Source organism: Seriola aureovittata, chromosome 12 (genome assembly GCF_021018895.1).
Source record: "Seriola aureovittata isolate HTS-2021-v1 ecotype China chromosome 12, ASM2101889v1, whole genome shotgun sequence".
Lineage (NCBI taxonomy): Eukaryota > Metazoa > Chordata > Actinopteri > Carangiformes > Carangidae > Seriola > Seriola aureovittata.
The window spans coordinates 6352125-6375059 of NC_079375.1; the positions used below are offsets into that span (position 1 = coordinate 6352125).

General features: G+C 43.7%; 1 protein-coding gene across 2 annotated transcripts in view; it reads left to right on the forward strand.

The window, feature by feature from the left end:
* Positions 1-22596, forward strand: part of cadm3 (cell adhesion molecule 3) — an 89696-nt gene extending 67100 nt beyond the window's left edge. The window contains exons 6-11 of one of the 2 annotated variants that reach the window (XM_056390620.1): positions 3671-3841; positions 4477-4567; positions 11226-11398; positions 12694-12714; positions 15730-15855; positions 18212-22596. In XM_056390620.1, the coding sequence (XP_056246595.1) occupies positions 3671-3841; positions 4477-4567; positions 11226-11398; positions 12694-12714; positions 15730-15855; positions 18212-18330 (701 nt within the window). In that variant the 3' untranslated portion in view covers positions 18331-22596. The remainder of the gene's footprint in view (positions 1-3670; positions 3842-4476; positions 4568-11225; positions 11399-12693; positions 12715-15729; positions 15856-18211) is intronic. The other variant, XM_056390621.1, reaches the window with a different exon arrangement.
* The last annotated feature ends 339 nt before the right edge of the window (positions 22597-22935 follow it).

Sequence of the window (22935 nt, forward strand, 5' to 3'; positions counted from 1 at the left end):
ATCATACACCAGCCCAACCAATCGCAAATGTAGCTGTCAGTCATAATGTCAACTTATTATAAAACTAAACACTTGAACACACATCAGCACGATAAGAACTACCTAAAATAACACAAACCATCTTTGGGGAAATTGTACTGGCGTGTACTGTGATTCTTTAGTTTGGCCCATGTCCCAGTTGCAAACACAGAGGAGCCTGACAGTGACGACAACCGAAACACTGAGCTGAGAGGAACTTTAGAGCCAGGTTAGAACTGTGAGTCATTGTTAATAATTAGAGATATTGATTATGGCCACTTTAAATATACTTAAAGGGTCAGTTTGCCCAAATTACCTCTGGCTAAGCAGATCGTTTTCAATATCTTTGTCCAGGTTTTGAGATCTCTGCCTCTACCCCAGTGTGTGTGGTCCTCACAGCACTGAAAAGATATATTTGAAAAAAAAAAAAAATAATAAATTCAACCTTTATTTCCAGAAACAACGTCCTGGTTGTTCTGGTTAAAAATACACAGCCAACAGTTTCCAGAGAAATAGTCCCTAGTTTAAAAAAACAAATCGTCCAGAGTATTGAGGAACCTGTTCCTGGTGACAGATGTTACTCTTGAATTTTTCAAATACGTTTTTGAGTCTGTTTGTGTGTCATCATGGCAAAATGTGGTCCCCGAGACACCTGCTGTAGTGGGAACTACTACTGAGGTGATTTTGAGCACTTTGGCAGGTGTTTATGTGTCTGTCTGTCTGTCTGTCTGTCTGTCTGTCTGTCTGTCTGTCTGTCTGTCTGTCTGTCTGTCTGTCTGTCTGTACACAAATGTTCTCACCACATTAGCGTCACAACTGTGCAAGACCCGGTGACAAAACTTTACAGGAGTGTAGCTGACATAACAATGACGGCCAAGTTTAGAGATGGGCGTGGTCCGACCAATGAGCACTGAGTACCCATGGGTGCTGCGAAGAAAGAAAAAAAGGAAAAATAATCTGCACGACAAGACTATGTATATATTTCTGTAATTTAGCTGAACTAGCTGACCCTTTTAGAGGCAGAATCTGTCGGTTTGTATGTAACACAACCTGTTACTGCTTTCTGGTCCAATTTGCTTGTTGCTCTGCTCGTAGCAGCTGACATGCAAATCTACCCCGATGATCTAATTATGAACTGAGGAAATGTGAATTATGAGTAAATGTGCATCACTGCTGTCTTGGGAAAAAGCACTTAAACTGACTGCATCTTATTTTTTCAGTAATGAATGTGTTGAGTCAGTTCCATGACCCCTTGGGCCTGAAAAACTTATTAAAACTCAATTGTGTGATTTCGAAAACTACTGTTCACAGGAGTCAGTGAGTAAACAAGGAGGATTTCTTCATTCCCTAGTCTGGTTTTGGAGATCCATGGTCTTTAATAAAGGCTATAGACTAGCTTTATTTGTGTGTGCAGAGAGAGAGAGAGAGAGAGAGAGAGAGAGAGAGAGAGAGAGAGAGAGAGAGCGACAGTGACAAAAAGACCCCTCTGAGTGGCGTTGGATTTTTGAAATGCACCTGGAAAGTAAACTAATTATCTCTGCAGGTCGGAGGACTGGTTATGGTAATAAAAAGAGAGATGTCATTAGATTCAGTGGTATTTGAGGAGTTCTCGGGGGGGGGGGGGGGGGGGGGGGGGGGGCAGGATGCAGCTATAATATCGGTGTGTTTGAGTGACTGAAAGAGTGAGACAGAGGAAAAGAAGTGTGTGTGTGTTTGTGCGCGCGTGCGTGCGTGTGTGTATGTGTGTGTGTTTGCGTGTGCATGCGTGTGTTTTCCAATCTGCTTCCCCGCCACTATCTCTGTCTCCTCTGTGTATATGTTATTCATGAGCTTGACCTACATGCGCCCATGCTTGTGTGTGCACGTGTGAATGTGTGTGTGTCACTCCACGCAGGAGAAAGTGATAAGGTTCTGGTCCACTTTCCAAGATTCACCAACCACTTTCACGCTCTGACCACCCAGTTTGATATTTTTTTATACAATAGAGTGCAATCTCCGGATGACAGTCTCCACTGTGTTTATGCTTTCATACTACTTACTGTAGTGCTGCTGCAGTTGCTCAGGCCCACTTACACCTGCCCAGTTCTTCTTCTTCTACTTCTTCCTCTTCTTCTTCTTCTTCTTCTTCTTCTGCTTCTCTATTGATTCTGCACAGACTGCTGCCAGAAATGCAAAGTAAAGCAAAGAAAAAGAAAAGCGAAAGTGTGAAAGTGTCTGAATGAAAATCTCATATCGCATATTATTAATTAAAACTTACACTATAAACAGACCTGTTTCATTACTCTAAATATAGCTGCAACAGATTGCAATTAAGATGCTGTAGATTTTCTTTACTTGCCAGAATAAATCTCATTTCTTGGGTATTATATCATGTGAAATGCAAGTTTTCTCCTAAGCAGCAGCAAGCGGCTCTAAAGAAAGCTGGACTTAGCGATGTTAGATCTTTACCCTCTCTCGTCCCTCTGGTGTCCTTCAGCATGAAACATCACAGACTGGCCTGGTTAGTAAACATGAGCGCGCTGTGTGCGGTTTACTGATGTAATATTACAGAGGTTGTGGATACTGAAGGGAACTGAAATTTCCAGCTAACTCTTGCTGCCATCTGGAGATGCTAACGTGCAGCGTAGACTTTTGAGAATCACATGAAGTAGCTTTGAGACTGAGGTTTTCTTGACTTATTTCCTCATGAACCGGGACGTTCCAGCAGGATGCGGGTCTTAGAGAATTCGAAAGTTAATGTAACAAGAGGAAACTCTTCTCACACAGTCTGTAGTTGTTATTTTTACCATTTTAGAACTGAAAATGCAATAAACGTAGAGATACACATTTGGAGTCGTGGTTATTTCCATCATTGATTTGCGTTTTTTGATTAACTGATAAACAGTATGGTCTATAAAATATCAGAACATAGTGTAAAATGCTCAGAGACAAAGATGATATCTTCTATTTTTTCTCACCGACAGTCCAAAAAGACAAAGATATTTAGTGTACAGTGATGTAAAACAGAGAAATGCAGCAAATCCTCACATTTCAGAAGCTGGAACCAGTGAGTTTTAGGCTCTTTAGCTTGATTAATGACCTAAGAAATATCAGTTTTAACAGTTTTTGTTCATTGACTAATGGATTAATCCTTTCTGCTTTTAACTGTATTTTGGCACAACACACATCTGACTCACGTTACTCCAGCAAAACCTAGTTACCCTGAAGACAAAGACAGACCTGCAGGTTTTATGAGATGGAAAGTTTTATTGGATATAATGATTGTATACATCACTGAATGAGTCAGCAGAAAAAAAGGAAAAAAAAAACGATCCTTTTGAGAGAGGAAAGATATCATATTGCTATAAAAATGTGTGGAAATGCATTGTTCGACGTACAGTGTGGCATATAATGACAGATTGCGGAACAAAACACCCAAGGGCACAAGGTAACTGCTCAGAAAAGGCATTTTTCATTTAATGGGAACAAATGGGGGTCATTGCACCTCCCTACAGTTCTACAACATGAAACCACCACATACCTAATTACAGCGTATTTTTCTGTCACAGCTTATGTGTTTTCTTTTTTTTTTTACTAGTCTCTGGTTAAGATGCAGACGCCTCCCTCTTGACTGTCCCTCTCCCTTTCCCCTTCTCATCCCTCTTCGCCTCAGGGCGCCTGGACGTGGTGGAGCCCGTTCCGGACGATCCCACATACAATGTGAGCAGCGAGCTCACGCTGGAGGTGAGCCGCAGCGACGACAACGCCCTCATCACCTGCGCCGTCGACCATCCCTCTCTCGCCCCGGGGGACAAGAGGAGCGAGCAGGCTCTGCGGGTGTTGTGTGAGTCAACTGGGAAATAGGAGTTGGGGGTGGGGGTGTGAGAGACAGATACAGAGGATGCTGGGGCAAGGGAGGTAGAGTACAGGACGGACAGATGTGAGAGGGAAATATATAGTGAAACTGCTCTGGTTTTTATTTCTGCCCTGCTCTTCTCCTTTATTGGGCAGTATAGGCACATTTCCCCTCTTTGCAGTTTGACCTCTGCACCAGTAATTTGACATTAGCTACCTGTAATAATGACCACACAGGAACTTAACCTTCCTCTGCTGCCGCACTTGGCCAGAGTCGAGTCACAGTGAATAAGAAGAGCAAGTTATCATCTAAAGTGAAACTATAAATGGAGCCACGTCGGACTGCACTGTACTGGTGCTGCCACCCTGTGGGCGAGCCCACGGTACTGCGTCGCCGTGGGAAAGTGATGTCGTTGTGTAAGGGGTTATGTCATTGTAGGAGGCAGAGAGATGGTGACGCCTACAGGATGCAGATGGGAGTAGATGGAGACAGGGATGAATGAGGCTATCGGTGCTGTGTGCATGTCTGTACGGTTATGAGTCCTGTGTTATGTAACTACACTCTGTGTCTGTGTGTGTGTGTGTGTGTGTGTGTGTGTGTGTGTGTTTGTCTTCCACTTACAGATTCACCTGAGGTGGTTATCTCTCCTGAAAACAATTTGCCCAGAGAGGGAGAGAAGTTTTTTCTGCAGTGTTTGGGCAATGGCAACCCAGAGTAAGACACACAAACACACACACACGCACACACACACAATCACACACACACACACACGCACACACGCACATGTCGTTCACACCATGTCTGCCTGTATGTATGTATATGCACACACTTTCTCTGTTACCATATGTACAACTACACATATACACAATTATAAATCCCTATTCACAAAGGGACAGTTGTTGATGTGTTCATTATATAAAATACAATTCCGAACATCCTTTATACAATACAAATAAGTAACATGACTAAACATTAGTCATGTTATAACATTTCCAGGCAGTTCGCAGTATAACCAAGGCTTTCTTAGTCTGTGCCAATAAATAGTGTAATAAGACCATTTGATTTATGCTCAGATTTTACAGGAATCTCAAGTTAGAGGACATAACAGTACACGTGGTACGAAGGAGTATGAAGGAGCCACAGCAGCATGTGGCGTGTCTGTGTAATGATCGATGATAATGTGCTTCAGTAAGGGGTTTATCGTTTGTTTGCTGTGAACGGATGAACAAATTCTCTTGCAAAAACTCTCTGTCTGTGGCTTCTCAAACTGCTCATGTGAGTCTTCCATCCCTATGGTTCTCTAAGATCTTGTTAAGTTCAGGCTGACTACCTGCTGTGACTGCTCGGTTAAGGTAAGGTAGTGGTCATGGCTAGAGGAAACCCAGTGCTGACTTGTTGAGATGCTGTAACATCAGGCTACTTCCACCTTTGCTTATCTCTAGTGTTTGGACATTTGACACATGCAGCGAGGACAGTTTGGGATGGACAGTTAGTTCAGGGTTTGTGTGTTATGTCTTTTTCTCTGTGCGCTTCTGGCCTTCTTTTGTTCTCGACATTCAATTTCTGACACCTTGTCATGCGAGTAGTCACTTGTTCAAACACGTCACGCACATAAGCACACACACACGCACAGTTAGCGAAAACACCTGCTCCGACAAGTTCTCGCGTGTTCGCTGATACAGTGTGTACATAATTTTTCAGAAACACACACAAACAAACTGCAACGCGCGTCTTAAATCCTGCCCACACAAATACACTCTTTCCCCTGGCCTTTCTGCATTATAGATGAACCTCCAGCCCACCAGCCCTATCGATCCGCTCTCCTCCTCCCCCCCTGTCCTCCTCTCCCTGTCTCCCTCCATCCCTCCATCATCGGGTATCTCTCCGCTGCTGTGTCAGTCACAGCTCGTTCACTCCTCTCCGTCTTGTCACGACACCTCCCTGCCCTACTCATCATTCTCCTCCTCTCCCCGTCCTTTCCTATAACTCTCCTCTATCGCTCCCCACACCTTTTCCCTTTAAATTCTCCACCCATCCTCCTCCTCCTCCTCCTCCTCCTCCTCCTCCCGCCCTGCTATCCTATTACCTCCTCCCTTCTCCTCTTTCTCCTCCTGTCAGCTCATCACAGGAGTGGCTAGGAATAAGACTAGCCAGTTAGTTTGATTGGCGGGTGGAACAGATAGGGGGTGGGGGAGAGGGAGGTGACTGTCATCGCACGTACGTGCTTTAACAGGCAGCAGGGGAGTCGATAAAGTATAGACAGGAGGAAAGCGAGGCATGAGCGGAGTGCCGCGGATGGGGGTTCAATTCCCATTGGGACCTTCTATTTGTTTGTGATACAATAAGACACTGTGGATGAAAGCATCCATTAAACGATGTACTGTCTGCATGTTCTATATGGGAAATAGTCTCTGGTAATAAATGGTTCTATGCAGTTCAAAATAGCCCTGACAGTGCAAGAGTTCAGGGTTCAGCTCCCACTGGGATCACCGTTCCTAAAAATGTACTGAACTCACAGTACATGGAGGAGCTCTAGATAAAAGCGTCCGCTGAGTGGCAGAGGCTGCATGTAACAAAAAAAAAAAAAAAAAAAAAAAAAAAAAAAAAAAAAACCAGGCTACAGAAGAAGAGAAGAGAGAAACTGTCATGGCAAAAAAAAAAAAAGACAAGGGAAGGAGAGGTAGAGAGGGAAGGAAAACAAAGCAACAGGAGAGGCAGAGGGAAGCGTGGGTGGAGGGGAGACAGAAAGATTTGGTGACAGTGACTAAGACAGAGAGGAGGAGAGCAAACAAGCAAAGCCAGTGTGTGTGAAACGGGGGGGCTCAGCTATGTGCACCACCGCCTGTGGATGAGCTAGTGTCCAATCAAATCAGATACAGGTTGCCCCCACAGCTGTCAGTCAAAACCCAATCACCGCGACGACACTTTTCCTCCGACACACCCAGCCACTCAGCTCCCTCTCCTCCTCTTGAGCTGTGCTCCCCGATCAAACTCAATGAACGTCACACTCCATCCCGTGGCTCACACTCCTCTTCTCTCTCTTCGTGGTCACATCCTGTCAGGTTCAAAACAATAACTTACCGTATCGAATTCTATACCGTGTTTCCTCGGCGCCTGGCAGCAAGAGCGCTCTAATAGAAGAGAGTGGAATTCGTGCTCTACATTCTATTACATTTCCCATCTATTCAATCAGCACGGCTGGGGAGTGCTCGCAATTGCATCACATTTCTGCTCTTGAAGTCATTTAACCACTTAAACTCCCCAAGACTGTTCACTTAACACATTTACAACTAAAAAGCTTTGCATAACTTTGACTCATGTGAGCAAGGTCATGGCCACAGTTGGAAAACAGCAGGTGACATGTAGCAGGATTACAATAATCTCTAACCTATTAAAAGGTGAGGCAGGCCACATTCTATACTCGTCACGACTGGTGCCGGCAGGACGGCAAAACACAGGGGAAAGGACCCAAGTGCAGACGTTCAGGCGGAACTTATTCAGTTGAAAGATTTATTATAAACAAAAAGGAACATGGCTTTTCGGAGTGGTGAGGCAGGTGAGAGTCAAACAACCAGGGAGAGGAGGCCAACAAGGGGCCAGTGGACAGGGAGCTAAAGAGTGGAGCTCGGGATCTCAGGGGAACAGCCCGAGGGCACAGCTGGAGATCTCAGGTCGAGGGCCTGAGGGCAGGACAAAGGTAGAGAAGGAAACCTCAGGTGGCCGAGCAAGGGGTCAGGCAGACAGGTGGAGGCAGGGACAAAAGCAGGACTGCTCCGGTAGCGAGCAGTGAAGGCGGGATCGCTCTCGAGCAGAGCAGGAGGTTGATATGGGGCAATAGTCTGATGAGTCCCGGAGAAAGGGGACTGCTCAAGGTCTACAGGGTCGGAATCCCACAGGATGCTAGCCGACTTGGGTGCAAGAACAGGCTGGCCGTATCAGGGTCAGCAGCAGGACCGGGCAGGATGCTAGCCAACTTGGATGCAGACTGGGGGCTAGCCTACTAGGAGGCTGGCTGGAGGCTAACGGGCCTGAAGCTAGCCGACTGGAGCGCAGGCTGGAGGCTAGCAGCTTGAAGGCTTGCAGACTGGAGGCTGCAGGCAAAATAACCCAAGCCTGACCGTCTGAGAATCAGGCTGAGGGTTGGGAGACACTGGAACAGGCTGCTGGCTAGCAGGCTGAGAGACTGGTGCGTCCTTTAGCCATTCAGACAATCAACTCTTTAGCCGAGGTGTTTTGGACACTCTTTGCGTCCCACCCTCACAACAACCTTTGGGCTCTCGTCCACTCACCGTACAAGCATATGGCAATCCATAAAGTTCACCTCAAACAAAACATCTGTTGGGTCCTTGGTGCAGCCAGAATGTACTGTCACAGCTGGTGTGAGCAGGATAGTGTGGCGAGGCGGACGAGAGTAATACAAACCCTGTCCAGACAGGAAAACAAGTCCGGTGAGCAGTGGCAAAGAAATACGAATTCCGGAAAACAGGCAACAAAGGTCAACACAGAGGTCAGACAGGAAAACACGAGAACCCAGATCATGAAGCTCACAGCAACTTATCACAACACTCGGCCAACTGAAAAGGGGAAACACAAAGCTGTAAATTCACTGAAGACTAATTAACTAATGAGACACAGGTGGCAAAGAAAAACAGCAGGAAAACACAGAGTCAGGAAATAAAAATAACAACAGGTGGTACACATCAGGTGGTAATTTCAAAATAAAACAGGAAACACTAAACAGAGTCCAGGCATGGAGTTCACAAGGAGGGGCAGGTCATGACAATACTTTTCTTGTCAAACAAATCCCATGAAAAGACTAAATTAAACCCACTAACCAGAATTGCCTGACTGTGTTTATTCCTTTGTGCGATAAAGCCTCAGTGATGAGCAAAAACTATTCAAAACACGTGAACGGGCCACATCACTGCACTCGATGACCTGTTCCTTGTTCATTTGCGTAATCTTGTTTATTTTGCGTCAACTCTACATATGCTGACCCGCTGCCGTAAATACTCACTAGTGCACCAGGTTAATCCACATTAATCCGCAGCTGAAAATAGTCCCCAACAAATGCACTCATTACTCCCATTTGAGTTACCTTTGCAAGTGCCCAGCCGGATTATCTTTATCGTTATTACTTTATGAAACTGTGATGGCAAACATGTTAGCAAACAGTGGCATATTTACACATCTAGCGGACACTGGGCAACATTTGAAGTCATGTTTGTGTCCACCTGGCAAATTTGAATCCAATATTTACTCTTCTTTTGGCTCCATTTTGTTTCTCTACTAACTCCAGAGGGAAACATCTGTCACTTAAGCAGTTAAATGCTCCACTTCCCTCAACAGCTAGATGCTGACTTTGTCCATCTGTTGTTTGGTGCTGGGCAAGGAGTGACAGTGGGCAACTGCCTGTTGTGTCTGGAAACTGGGCTGATGAGAGCTGACTGAATCAGAATGGTTAAGATGTGGGCTGTAAAGCTTTAAATATGTCCATTTTTTTCCAGAAACCAGTTGCCTTGACACGACGTGCCACAGACTGGGTAGAAAAAGCCAGAGAGTAATGAGTGTTGGACTAATGCATTGTAGGTCTCCTCAGGGATTTGGTGAAATTAAAAACAATATAAAATAACACCAGACTTATCCTTTTTAAATGTAAAAATACTGATCAGATGACAGACACTTGTGTTGTTACTAAAGTGTTGGATTATTTAAATTTCCAATACTGGCGTAGTTTTAACACATTTTATATTAATAATAATAACAAAAACACCCTAAGCTTTTTTCTTTTTTTTTTAAAACATGGTAACGTTAAAGTCAGAATGCACCAAAGTAATTGCAATGAAGAATGTCTTCAGGTGTATCATCACTTGTGTGCAGTGTTTACTGATACATGCGTGCTAATTGAAAAGCTTCCACCTAAGCAGAGCTCATAGCCGAGAATAAAACACAGGTACGCTCCATGGATATTGTCGGCGTGGTCTGACCAATCAGCTGTCTGCACTTAAAACTAGCAGCCGTATAACAGAGATTGACTTTGAGCATTATGTTTAATAACACCACACGAGTTACAGCCTGTAAATGTGAAGTTAATTGTTCAGATAATTGCATATTAACTAGCATTTGGAGGCAGCGTAATACAACAGCTGATTACATTTTATTGCAGGTAACCTGACGACGTAGACAAAGAAGGTCAGGACGGTTTTTCCTTTTTTTTTTTTTTGGGAAGAATATTCATCCGGTATTTGCCTCTGTGTAGCTGAGTGAACACTGGAGCTCTTTTTAAGCATTGTCAGGATTTATACTCCTAAAAATGACACACATTCAAAACTTTGAGCTTCACAGTGAGTCCACAGTCTCCCTAGTGTTTGCTCAGCAGCAGGTGTCAAGGGAGCAGACGATTAGCTTTCACTCACTTTGAGAATTCTTCCCAGCAGCAACAACACAGAGTTGTTGTGGGTTTTGCCTCTCAGAGTCTTCCAGTTGGGTTTTAGAATATTTGTCTGAAGGAGTTTGGTCTTAAGAGCAGCAGAGTTCAAACCTTTAACGGTTACTGTACGAACGCCCACCTGGCCACCACCTCGAAGTCACAGATTTCACCTTTAGTTGTCGATGAGAGTTCTTTTTTTTTTTTTTTTTTTCACATTTCGAAGAACGATTAATCAGTCCAACACACTCAGGTCTGTCCCCGATTCAGACTCCCCGTCATTGTAATTACTGTACAGCGCTTAAGGACTCGCTCATTTACATAATTGATTCTTTTATCAAGGCACGTCTCGCTATCTCTCTCATACACAATCTGTTATGCAGAATGGATTTTTTAACGCAGGCTGATTTGAAATGCTGATCTTCATTCTGTTGTTTTCTTCTTCTTCTTCTTCTCCCTCCATCTCTTTTAAGAGCTCTTCTCTTCTTCAAGCTGCGACACTCCTCTCGAACCCCGTCCTTCTTTCCATCATTTTCTTCATCGTTCCTTTTTTTTTTCACTTGTTCTGTCTGCTGCGACAACTCTTCCCCTCCCCCTCTTTACATCATTCATTCTCTCCATCCTTTTCTCTTGTTTGTTCTCGCCTGCTCTCCTCTCACGCTTTTATCTTCTCTTTTTCTGTCTTCATTCCTCCCAGCCTTCTCACTCCTTTATCCATTTCTTCTTCTTTCCCTTCCTCCCTCTGTTTCACTCTTGATGATTTCATCTCCTCTTTCTCCTGCAGCACTTGTCACAGCTCCCTTCTCCTCTCATCACTTCACCTCTTTTTTGTATTTTTTATTTTTTTTTACTTTAAGTTACTCCTTTGGAAAATGTGCACAGCGTGTACAGTTCAACTCAGGACTCTTATTCTTTCTGTATGTCTCTTTCTCTCCCATGTCTCAGGCCCACCACCTACATGTGGGAGAAGAAAGATGGAGAGCTCCCCCCACTGGCCAAAGTCGACGGTGCTTTCCTGCGCTTCGAGATGCTCAACAAATCAGATAATGGCGTCTACCTCTGCCAAGTCGACAACGGCATAGGAAACAACCAGGGGGAGTACACACTCCTGGTGCAAGGTAACGAGGAAAAGTGAAAAGAGGGAGGGAAAATGAGCCAGGAAATGGGGTGTATGGTGGGGGAGAGATGGAGAAGAGAGGGATTAATGTAGAGAGAAAAGTGAAGAGGCTGGGATGTCTTCTTTTACGTTTCTTCATCACGTTTTTTTTATTTTTTTATTTCTTCTGTCGTTTGTTGTGGTTTTGCTTGTACTTCTTCCATCTTTTTTTCTCTTCTGATTTTCTTTCGTTTCTTTCCTCCTGTTTTTGTTTGTTGTTTTGTTCTTTTTTTTTTCTCATCCAACCGCGCTACCACCACCACCACCACCACCACCACCACTGCTTACCATCCAACCGCTTTCACTCGTTCTTGCGCTTCTTTCCCTTCGCTTTTATGTGCCCTCGCTCGTTTCGATCCACGGCCATTTTTGCGCTTTGCTTGCCGGTTCCTCCTCCCCAAGATCCCATGGACCCAGACGCCGTGGACACCACCTCCCCCTCCCCTGATTTTTCAACCTCTACCTCCTCCCTCCCATCCTCCTCCCCTCCTGACACCTTCTCTGGCTCCGGCTCTGATTCCGCCTACTCCTCTTCATCCTCCTCCCCTCCTGACCTCACCTCCACTTCCTTCCCTGACTCCTCCCCTTCTGCCAACCCATCAAATGCTGACATGTCGACCACCGTCTCCGATTCCTACACCACCACCACCATCCTCTCCAACGCCCTCTTCCCCGACCTGCCATTCTCTCACTCCCCCTCGTCCCCGGCTGCTACTCCTCCCTCCTCTGCAAGCAGCGCTCCGTCCACTGCCACTCCCACCTACCCCTCCCTCGCCTCCTCCCTTACTCCCTCAGTTTCCGTCCGGCTGAATGGAGTTTACACTTTCACAGGTAAAAATCATCTGAGTCACACACTTGGACACACACTTGCAAACAAGAGAATTGTGAGATGTTTAGTAATGGAGCGGAAAAGCAAACACCATTTACGTTTCTACTTTTGTTATTTTTATCCCTCAATACACAAATTGTGCTTGCACTGTGGACAGCGGGAGTTGTCACACACACACACACACACACACACACACACTCATACGCAAAGCTTGGCAAAACAAAAGCACATAATGAAGGATAAAATGGCATTTGTGTGTCCATGTCACAGCTGTTTGATCTTTTTTTTTCTTGTTTCCCTCTTTACTCCTGTTAATAATCCCTAATCCCCCAACTACCCCCCCAACACTCACTCCTCCACTCATCTAACCATCCATCCATCCATTCATCTAAACATCCAACAATCCATCTACTCATCCACTTGAGAAGATGCTGCAGAGAACATTGCAGGTATAACTTTTCCACCAGTCATCTGTAGTTCTGACTCTCTGTCGTTCTAACTTTTCGTCCACCTGCCTGTCTGTCCGTCCGTCCATCCGTAGTTCTGTCTGTTTTTTGTCTGTCCGTCAGTCTGGATAAAAAAAAAAAAAAAATAGTCTGGGGACCCTTTGAACTTCAGAGCAGAGGGATGAATATTTCATACTCCTGCCCACGTAATACTTTGTTGTTGCCCATACATGCACAGACACGCTCAACACACCATCTCACACACACACTCTCACTAATGCAACACGCATCAACACCAAAGTGTTCGCACCACACACTCACGTCTATCTGACAAAGACACACACACAAACGCTAGCATGACCCCTTAAGTGGTACAAGTCATTTACACAGTGTTCCACTTCCTCTGTGTGTTTCTGTATGTGTGTGAGTGGTTTTTCTTCTTGTCTGTGTGTGTGTGTGTGTGTGTGTGTGTGTGTGTGTGTTAGCACTCTGGAGGGAGGGGTCAGGCTTCGAGGTGTTCTTGGGTCTTGTCTGCTTTCCTTTGATGCTGACAGCAGGATTTATGGGCTCATTCTCAGTCTCGCCTCGTCAGCATGCCCCTCTCACCTCCACGCCGGCCAGCCGGAGTGTGTGTTCCACTCTCTGTGTGTGCGTGTGTGTGTGTCATTCTGACTGGTGCTCAGAGTCTCCCCCCTCCCCACCCGGCCCCACCCCCTCTCTTCTCCCTGTTCTCTTTCTGCGGCTGGCCTCTGGTTGGCTGTTGTCATGCCCCTTCACTCCTCTAACTGGCTAAAATGTGACTTTTTTTTCCCTCCAAAATTGGTCGTTTACCACATCTGTTGGTGTCCCAGCTGGTTGTGTGTGTGTGTGTCTTCCCTCCCTCCCTCCTCAGTTACAGTTTTGTCCACATCTCTAGTTGTCAGTGTCTCTTGTTGTGCCTCTATCTCTCTGTGCTCTGATTGGGTGTATACGAGCTGGCTATTTGTTCCTCTGACTGGTTGAATTCTTGCCCTCTTCATTGGTTTGATCCCTCAGACGTTCACCTAGTGCAAGACGGTCTCTCGTTCCAGCCCCCTTTCCTTTTTGCTCCCTTTAAAAATCGTTTATGCTTTTCAATGTGTGAAGTGCTGCTTCTGAGTTGTGCCTATCTGAGTGACTTTCAAATTGACACCCGGCGTTTGATCCGTTCTGAAAAGTCAGGCGAAATAAATGATGTATCAAATTATTTCTGCGTAGATTGCTTTCTTCTCCAAGGGGCAAGTAACCAGAGAGTCTGAAACGAGGCAAAGTGGGAGGGAAAAGAAAATATCAAATCTCCGCTGTTGGGTGAAAAACCTGAATCTCAAAAATTGTCAGAAGACAAAGAGGTCTTGTTTTCAGCTTGATCTCCAAATAAAAGATTTCTATATTTTTCTGTAATGAAATCATACTTTTACTATGCAGATTATGCAACATATACAAGTATATTCTACCTATATAAAGGATTTTGATAATACATGTCAATATTGAAAATGTACCGTATACTGAAAACATTATTATATATTATATATGTGTTTATTCCTTCCTTTTTCTTCATCTTTGCTCTCTCTCTCTCAATAAGTCAGTATATATATATATATATATATATATATATATATATGTATACAGTATATATGTGACAAAAGTTGTCGGTTGTCAGTCACACTAGTAGTGTATGCCGTCATGTTATATTGTGTTGTGCTATGTGATGTTATGTTTTGTTATGTCATGTTATGTTATGTCATATAATTTTCCTTGTCCTTGTCTTGCGTCACCAAATAAAAAAAGAAAGCATTATTATTATATGTTTATTATACTTTTCAAGAGTGTATTAATGCCTCTGTTAGTTTAAAGTACTATATTTTCATAAATACAATTTTAATTTGTGCATTAATTGTACTTTACAGTATAAGTATAAGTAGTAAAAGTGACAAAATAACAATGTTGAAATTTAGATTTGAATTTGCTAAAGTGCATTTTTCAAAAAAGTATGTTAAATACGTGTATTAAACAACATTAAAATTCTACTCACGTAATAGTTAATGAGACTAATCCAATTACATGTTTGCATCAAGCTGACAAGCTTCCCTCATTAATGAATTTCAGATAAACATGTGCTACAAGTATATGAAGCATACTTTCAGAAAGTGTACTTGAGTATGCTTTCTCAATAATTGGAGATCCAACATGGCTGGATTAATCTGCTAGTTTCATTCACCATGTCTGGGTTAAACTAGCAGATAACTTTAAATTTATATTTAATCAGATCATTACAAAAACTGATTCCGGGGCTTTGGGGGCTCCTGGAGGTTTGGGGCCCTGGTGTAGTTGCCTGCATCCCCTGGTTGGTAATCCAGCCTCAGATTCCTCAAACCTGAGCATTTTTTCAGAGTTTTTTAATCCGAAGAAGAGCATAAAATCCTTCAGTCAAAGTCAAAGTCAGCTGAAGGGGCAAGGATTTCACCCGACATCAACAGCGTGTCCCCACGAGGTTCTTACAAGTGATTGGGACTTGGTTGGTAAAGTGCACAATCCTGCTGCATGTTAGTCACGAACAGTTTTTTAAAGAGGGTGACATGGTGGCCTCTTTTCTTTCGCCTGGCTTTTTTCATATCCTCGTCTTTGTCTTCTGAAGGTTTGCCTCTGTGCCTGGGTATTATATATTGACAAGTCTTCTTTGCTCCCCTGTTCTTTTCTTTTCTTTCTTTCTGCCTTCTCTCTGTCACTCTCCCCATTATTCTCTCTCTCTTTCTCTGTTTCTGTTGCCTTTCATCATCTGTCTCCCGTTTCCACCAATATTTCTCTGCCACCCCCTCCGCCCTCTCTGCTTTCAATCTCCGTCTCTTTTTCCCCCTCTCTCGCCTTATTTCGTACTGTCTCATTTTCTCTTGCTGTTTTGTCTCTTTCCCTTTCATCCACTTTCCATCTCACCCACTCCTTTCCCCTTCTCCTCTCCTCTCTCCTCTTTGCACCTCTTCTGTTCACCTCCGTCCTCTCAAGACCCCACAGCCATGTTGACCTCTTCGGGGGTGGACCATGCTGTGATCGGAGGGGTGGTGGCTGTTATCGTCTTCATCCTGCTCTGCCTGCTCATCGTCCTCGGCAGATACCTCATCAGACACAAAGGTCACCTGCTCACAGACACACCCACACACAGACAAATGAACACGAACACACTCATGCATGCATGCATGAGCGAACACAGAGATACACTTGCATAAATATGGATACATGCGTAGCGAGACAGGATCTCACACGTACAAACATGCATATGCATACAAATGCAGGGATACACAAAAATGCAAATGCAGTCACACCTAAATATAAATTCTGAGCATAAACCTCAATTATTTTACTCTTAAAGCAGAATAAGAAAATGAAAAAATGTCAATAGGTGAATGTTTATTCATTGCCTTTTAATGCATTTTGGTTCACACAACTTCCTGTGAGATTAGATTTCCTGACGTCAGCATGTTTTCACTCCTGTGACCAAATATGGGATTTAAAGTGATTTGGTAGAAACTCATTGCTTACTTACTGAGATCAGCTTGAGCGCTCCGCTCGCTCTTAGCTCTCTCTTTCTATTAGCTCTCTCTCTCGCTATTCAGCTATATTCACTTCCCAGAATTTCCCTTTTGGAATATAAACAAACAAGAACAAAGCAAATTCAAAAAGGCTCAGCTCCAGCAGGGGACATGTGAAATTTAAATGGTAATATAGACATGTTTTGGCACCCACATGGGGGCAGTTGATGCATACATGCCCTCCACTATCACCACAGTGAGCCAGATTCAATCCCCGGTTCCGGTGCCTCCAGCTGGCCCAGAATATTGAACACGGCTACCTGTTGTCCAGTGTTCACAGGTGCCGCAGTCTCTGAGGGATCATATCTTTGTTGCTGCTCTAGTGACTCCCTCTGGTTGGATTAGGCACCTGTGCAGAGGTGGGAGTGGGATCTGGGGGGGATAATGTGAAGCTCCTCATTGTGTGGTGACTGCATGTGTATAAGTCTGTGGGCCAACAGAGGAGTGAGCAGTTCTAAGCGCTGCTGTACAGAAAGACTTGGTCAGTCCTTATCATTATATGAGACTAAACAGAGATAGTTCTCACTTACAAAGCACAAAAACAGCTGATTGAGACACTGATATGTGTACGTACATATTGTGAAATGGCCTGAGAATGATACATCCTGAGATTTTTACCAACGTTCAATCCACATTAAAAGTAATTTGACAAAATAATCTTAACTTCTCTGGTGCTTTCAATGACATCTCATGGTTTTCATCAGCAAATGGATGGTCAGACAAGTCCGAACAGGTGGTTGTATTTGGGGGGAAATGTTGTAAACCCATTAATTCAAAGGTATCAACTCATGACTTTGACCCCTTCCCAGATTTTGCTGTTGTGTTCACAGACAGCTGCTGTCGTCCAGGGTCCTTCCTGTTTACACCAGTGTACTGTTGCCAACAGTTGTTGCACGTTCCCATATACAACCACCATTTATCATGTGACCGAAGCTCCACGTCTAAGTCGCTTGATGACACATGAGTTGAGTCCCTGACGTGATTCAATTCTATTGGCTGATAAAAAACAGTGACGTGTCAGTGAGAGGTTCAGAAAACGCTTGTACATGGACCTTAATTCATGTTTATTTTGTCAAACTTCTGTTTCCATTTTCAAGATACTAACTTTTAAAGTGAGATTAAAAAAAAAAGTACCATCACGATCTGGGTAGAATACATAGAAATGCATAGAAAACCAGGAGTTATGAAGTAGCTGTGGATCTTTTCAGATAAGAGCGCATGTTGTGTTGGAGCATGGTCTTGTTGACACTGGCTTAAAGGAGCTATTTGTAAGTCACATCTTTTCTTCTTCTGAAGATAGCATGCTAACCAGCTAGCACTTTCCAATTGCGACTCAGTGTAGCCTCCTACCTGCCCTGAAGACGTAGCGCTGCCTAGAGGGTGTATTTTAACCTCCTGTGTTGTAAACACAAAGATGGCAGAACATCTTGTCAAGCAGCAATTATCATCACCTGCTCAAGCCAAGAAACCATGTTTAGTAGTAGAGAAAACTTGCAAATAGCCCCTTTAATGTCGACCCGTTATGCATTGATGTAAAAGTAAAAGCTTTGTAGATGTCTAGGATACATAGTGTATAACCTGTGTTTCATATAAACACCTTTTTATCAGTTGGTCTCCCAGCGTGCCCCCAGCCTGAGGAAACCTTCACCACATAATAATTCAAACACATTAAAAACAAAAAGTTCTTGAAAACACCTGAGGTGATAGTTTAGGCATCATATTGGAACATCTCACCACTCAACTGTTTATAACAGCCTCTACCCTGCTGGCCTTCTGTCATTTTTCAGTTCCAGTGTTTGACTTTTACTGCCTCAGCAATCTTATTCCTCCTCCCTCTTTCTATCTCTCTTTCTCTCTCTTACTCCATCGGTCTCTTTTCCCTCCCTTTCCTTCCACAGGAACGTATCTGACCCACGAAGCCAAGGGCTCGGACGATGCCCCCGACGCCGACACAGCCATCATCAACGCAGAGGGAGGCCACTCTGGAGCAGAGGACAAGAAGGAGTACTTCATCTAGATAGAGCATGGAGGAGGAGGAGGAAAAGTTGGAGGACGTGGAGGAGAGGAGAGGGGAGGAGTGAAGGAATAAAAACTCCATTTTGTTTTCACAACGCTTCAGTTCTTCACTCGGTTGGAGGGATGATGGAAGGGGAAGGGAGAGAAAGAACTGTGGACAGGATAAAGTGATTCAACTGGTACTACCCTCTTTGCATTGATACAGGGAAGTGAGATTTTGCACTGACATATGAACGAACTGTAGTTACACACTCAAACACACACATACACACACACACACACACACACACACACACACACACACGAGTCAATTTTGGGGAAAAAAAAACTCTTCTCACCCAGACTCGAATGCTCGTAGACGCTCAGATTAACAAACACGAGCCTCCTACTAACACGTCTGAATTATGACACATTAACACATTTTTACACAAAGCATCGTATCCTATTTCTAACTGTCAACGCCTCGAAAAAGCAAAATTGTAACTCACATTCCTGGCATCCCTAGCTGATATTTCACTTCTCACCACCCATGCCAACCTGTCTCCTCAATATTTAAACCAAACCAGCTCTGTCTTCTTTTTTTTTTTTTGTCCTCATTCTCTCTATACGACAAGGCGGTATCCCTCTGTAAACACCCTCGTGGCAGAGAAATCCATCTAAATTATTAGTGACAGACATAATCTCCCTCTCTCACTGTTTAATCTTTTTATGCCATCAAACTTCTTTCTGTGCCCTCACGCACTCCCGGTACGAGCCCACGTTTTTTTCCCTCAGCGCAGCACCACACAACATGTAACACTCATGCAAAAATAGCATTCCCACCTTGCGCTACAAAGCCGAGGAGCTCCAGTATACATATATAAATATATATATATATATAGAATTATATAGCATTCTTTTTACTTGACAGAAAATGTTTGGTGTGCTGTAAATACACTCTCTCTCTGTACTCTTTCTACCTTCTGTCGCCTTCTACCTATCTTCCCTCTCTCTCTCTCTACATCTCCCTCTCTCCTGTATCTCATACAGTCTGTTACTGCATTACAGTAACTTATATACTCTTAAAAAAAACGCCTGCCTGTTTTTATTACATGCGTGGAAATGCAGAGTCGAAAATATCAGTATCTGGGGAAAAAAATAATAAAAATAACAATGATGTTGCGATGAAAACTAACCTTATCTGCAAATATTTGTATGAGGAACGTTTTCCTTATTTTTTTTTTTTTCTTTGTTATTTTTCTTCCTATTTGGTTTCTTGGGACTTATGAGGGATTTTCCCTCGTCAGTGTCTCAGTGTGTTACCGTCAGTGTTAACAGTTTACAGTGTCTGTCAGTTTGTCAGTCCAGGAGTCCATAATCTGATTTGATTTCCAACTTGTGGTTCGATTTGGAGGTTTAGGGTTTCGATGCTGTTTGTTCTCTTCTGTGCCCCACCTCCACTGCCGCCATTTTATCCCCGCTTAGCTGGCCCCTCCACTCCCAAACACCGAACTGTAGCAAAACCTCGGTCGAACACAGTTTTCAAAAAAGGTGTCAACATGTTCGGTGGAGCTTTTTTCCTGGAGTATCGCTGCGTGCTCACGGACCGCTGCAGTCTTCTTTCCACTCGGCCCTGCTGAACGCACCTCTCGCCTCCACCTTTTTGTTTTTTCTCCCTGCAGCAGACTGCTTGTCTTGGCGCGGCCACCTGGCGCTAAATTCATTGAGTAGTGACATCATGACTTCCTCTAAGAAGCTGGCACAGTCGCTGTTTCGGGGAGGTGAAAATGCTTGCTTGCTTTCCACTACGGGGCCAAACAGGACTGCCTACATACATTATGACAAACTTCCTGGCAAAAAAAAAACAACAACAAAAAACCTTCTCTGTTATTGTTCCTCTTTCTTTTTTCTCTGTGTGTGTTACTGCGAGCAGGAATCATTCGCCAGCTTAGCAAAAGGTTCCCATAAATGAACAGTGTTTTATTAAGGTTGGGAGTTCGCCTTGGCACTGGTAAGCTCCACTTGGCCCGGTCGTGGAAATTGATTGCAATCTAACTAAGAGGCTCTGGGCCCCAGACTGTTCACATGCCAAGGTTTTCCTTGGTGGGCAAGGTGCCGAGCCGGAGTCTGGGCTGCACTAACACTGAAGAAAGTCATTTAGGAACTTAAATGTCCTCTTCTCTTTTATTCCCTCCGCTCCGCTCGTCCATTTCTTTTCATTCTTTAATTAATCATCCCGTCTACGTCCTGATCCACCTTCACCCGGTCCTTCTTCTCCCTCATCGCTCCCCCCTCCCCTCCATCTCTGGTAATGTCTGATTCTCCTTGCTGGTCTCTCTCTCTCTCTCTCTCATTCAGGAGTTCATGTAGACGTACAGTAGAAGTAGCGTCTCTAGGTTTTTGTCGGCGTTCGCTGATGGGTCTCCGCGGCACTTTTTCTGGAGTGTCCCGGAGAGGAATCCATTTGCTGTTGTCAGTCTACCCGTAGACAGTTATGTCTGTGATAGTTTTTTGTACACCTTTTTTGGGAACGTTCAGGGATTGTGCTTTTCGTACCTTTCCCCCGCATTATCGTTAACTGCTACCTAGCTGGCTGCTTTTGAATGAAGGAGCCAAGCTAGAATGTCTATAAGCTAGCTATACCACAAAGAGTAATGTGACCTGAAGCAGGGTCAGCTGATGTTTTCTTTTCTTCCTAGAGCTCTCGGTTGAAATCTGGGGTGGCCACGTAGTAAACTTGGCTTAAACAGTGTTTGAATTCCGTTGCACATGGTTTGGCAACTTTAAACGAACCGAGGTGAATATTTCGTCGAAATTCGTAACACTGTTTATCTCATGTTTTCTCTGCAACACTCTATAGCCTTTCACAGTAAACATGTCTGCAGACCAGAGGACGGGCTTTGTCTCACGGAGCTCGTTGTCCACTTTGAAGAGATACCTTTGATTTGTATTAAACCCCAGTCTAATTCTGCTCTATGAATGGAAAAAGAAATACCTGCCTCATACTCAAAAAGTGTAGTGTCTTTTAAAAACTAATGGACCTGTATTTGCCTGTAATTTATCGTCCTGTCCTTTGTCTTAGTTAATGTGCTAGCATGTAGCTTGCATGAGAAATGGTTGGAAATGTAGATAGTGTTGGAGATGAGAAGTGTCGACAGGCTTCTCTCATGAGACAAGAGCGGCGGTCCGCCCAGCTGACTTCCCTGCTGTTCTCTGATCTGCAAACATAGGCCGTGTCCCAGTTAAACCCATCTGTACCTCCACAACACTGCAGTGCTCGAGGGGAGCGCTGAGGCAACGAATGAAGTAGGAATTATCCTGCTTTCCCCCGCCGCTGCTACATTACAACCACACTGAGGTACATTGGCGTTGAGTGGGGCCTGTGCAGTCTAATCCATATTTCATTGCATCAGTGCAGTAATGACAAGCTGTCACCAGATGCCAGCAAACAGCAGCTTTTCTTGTCCCTCTTCAGTCAGGCCGAGCTGTCCTGCCCCATCACATGACGCTCACCAAGTCCTCTTCAGGCAGTCGCACACTACCTGCCGCTCATCTCTTTTCTTTTTATAGTATAAGCAAATTGATTTTTAAATTATGTTTTTTAAAGGGTGTGCATAATCTTAAATGTATTACTTTCAATTCAATTGATAATCATTTTCTTTTTTTTTTTAATTAGTTTTTTCCAAAACTTGAAGGTTAGAAATTTTAGTTTTCGCGCATTTTATTGTTTCAACAACCATTTTTATATAATTTCATGTATATAGTGTTGCCTTTACTCTTACAAGCGCACCTGTACACACTTTGCACACACACTTTGGGCACATGCACATGCACACACACATATCTGGATATGCACGGCAGGCATGACGTCTGTGACTATGGTGTATTTGTACATATGTGTGTGTATGTGTGTTTGTGTATGAGTGTGAGGTGTGTATTAATTGACCCAAACAGGCTCCGGAGACACTCCTGTGTGTGTTGCATTCACAAAAAATGTAATTATAATTTTCGACGACTAAAACAATGTCTTTCCTTTTAGCATTATTGTTTCTGATGAAAAGTCTTCCTTTTGAATAAATGTCCATATCACATGAGAATAGTGCTGTCATGTATGTTGATTTGTACTATCGCTGATGATGTCATCAAGGCCAGAGCCAACCGCATGCTGTGGTGGGTTTGCCTCTGTTGGCTCTTATGTTCATACAGTATTTGTTTTATTTGGGGTTTTTTTGGTTAAAATACCAGTTCAGTTGTTGACTTCAATAAACATGCATTTGGGTTAATTTCACCTGTATTGTTGGTTCTTCCTCTTCAGAAACATTCAAAATCAAATAAAATCTCACATTAAACACACAAATCGATATCTCCATAATGTGTTTAGTGTTTAATATTCTAATCTAGTATTGATCATTTAGTACGATACAAAACAGGACTAGAGTGGGTTATTTCATGAGGGTAATATGATATATGGACATGAGAAAATAGCTCACGAATCCAATAATCACTGAACGTAACAGTGTAGATCATCAACAGGTTATAAAAAAGCCAGACTCCATCATCGTTTTCTACTGTGCAGTTCGACAACACGTCCAACAGAGGGCAGTGCAATGCAATAATTCAAAGTTCC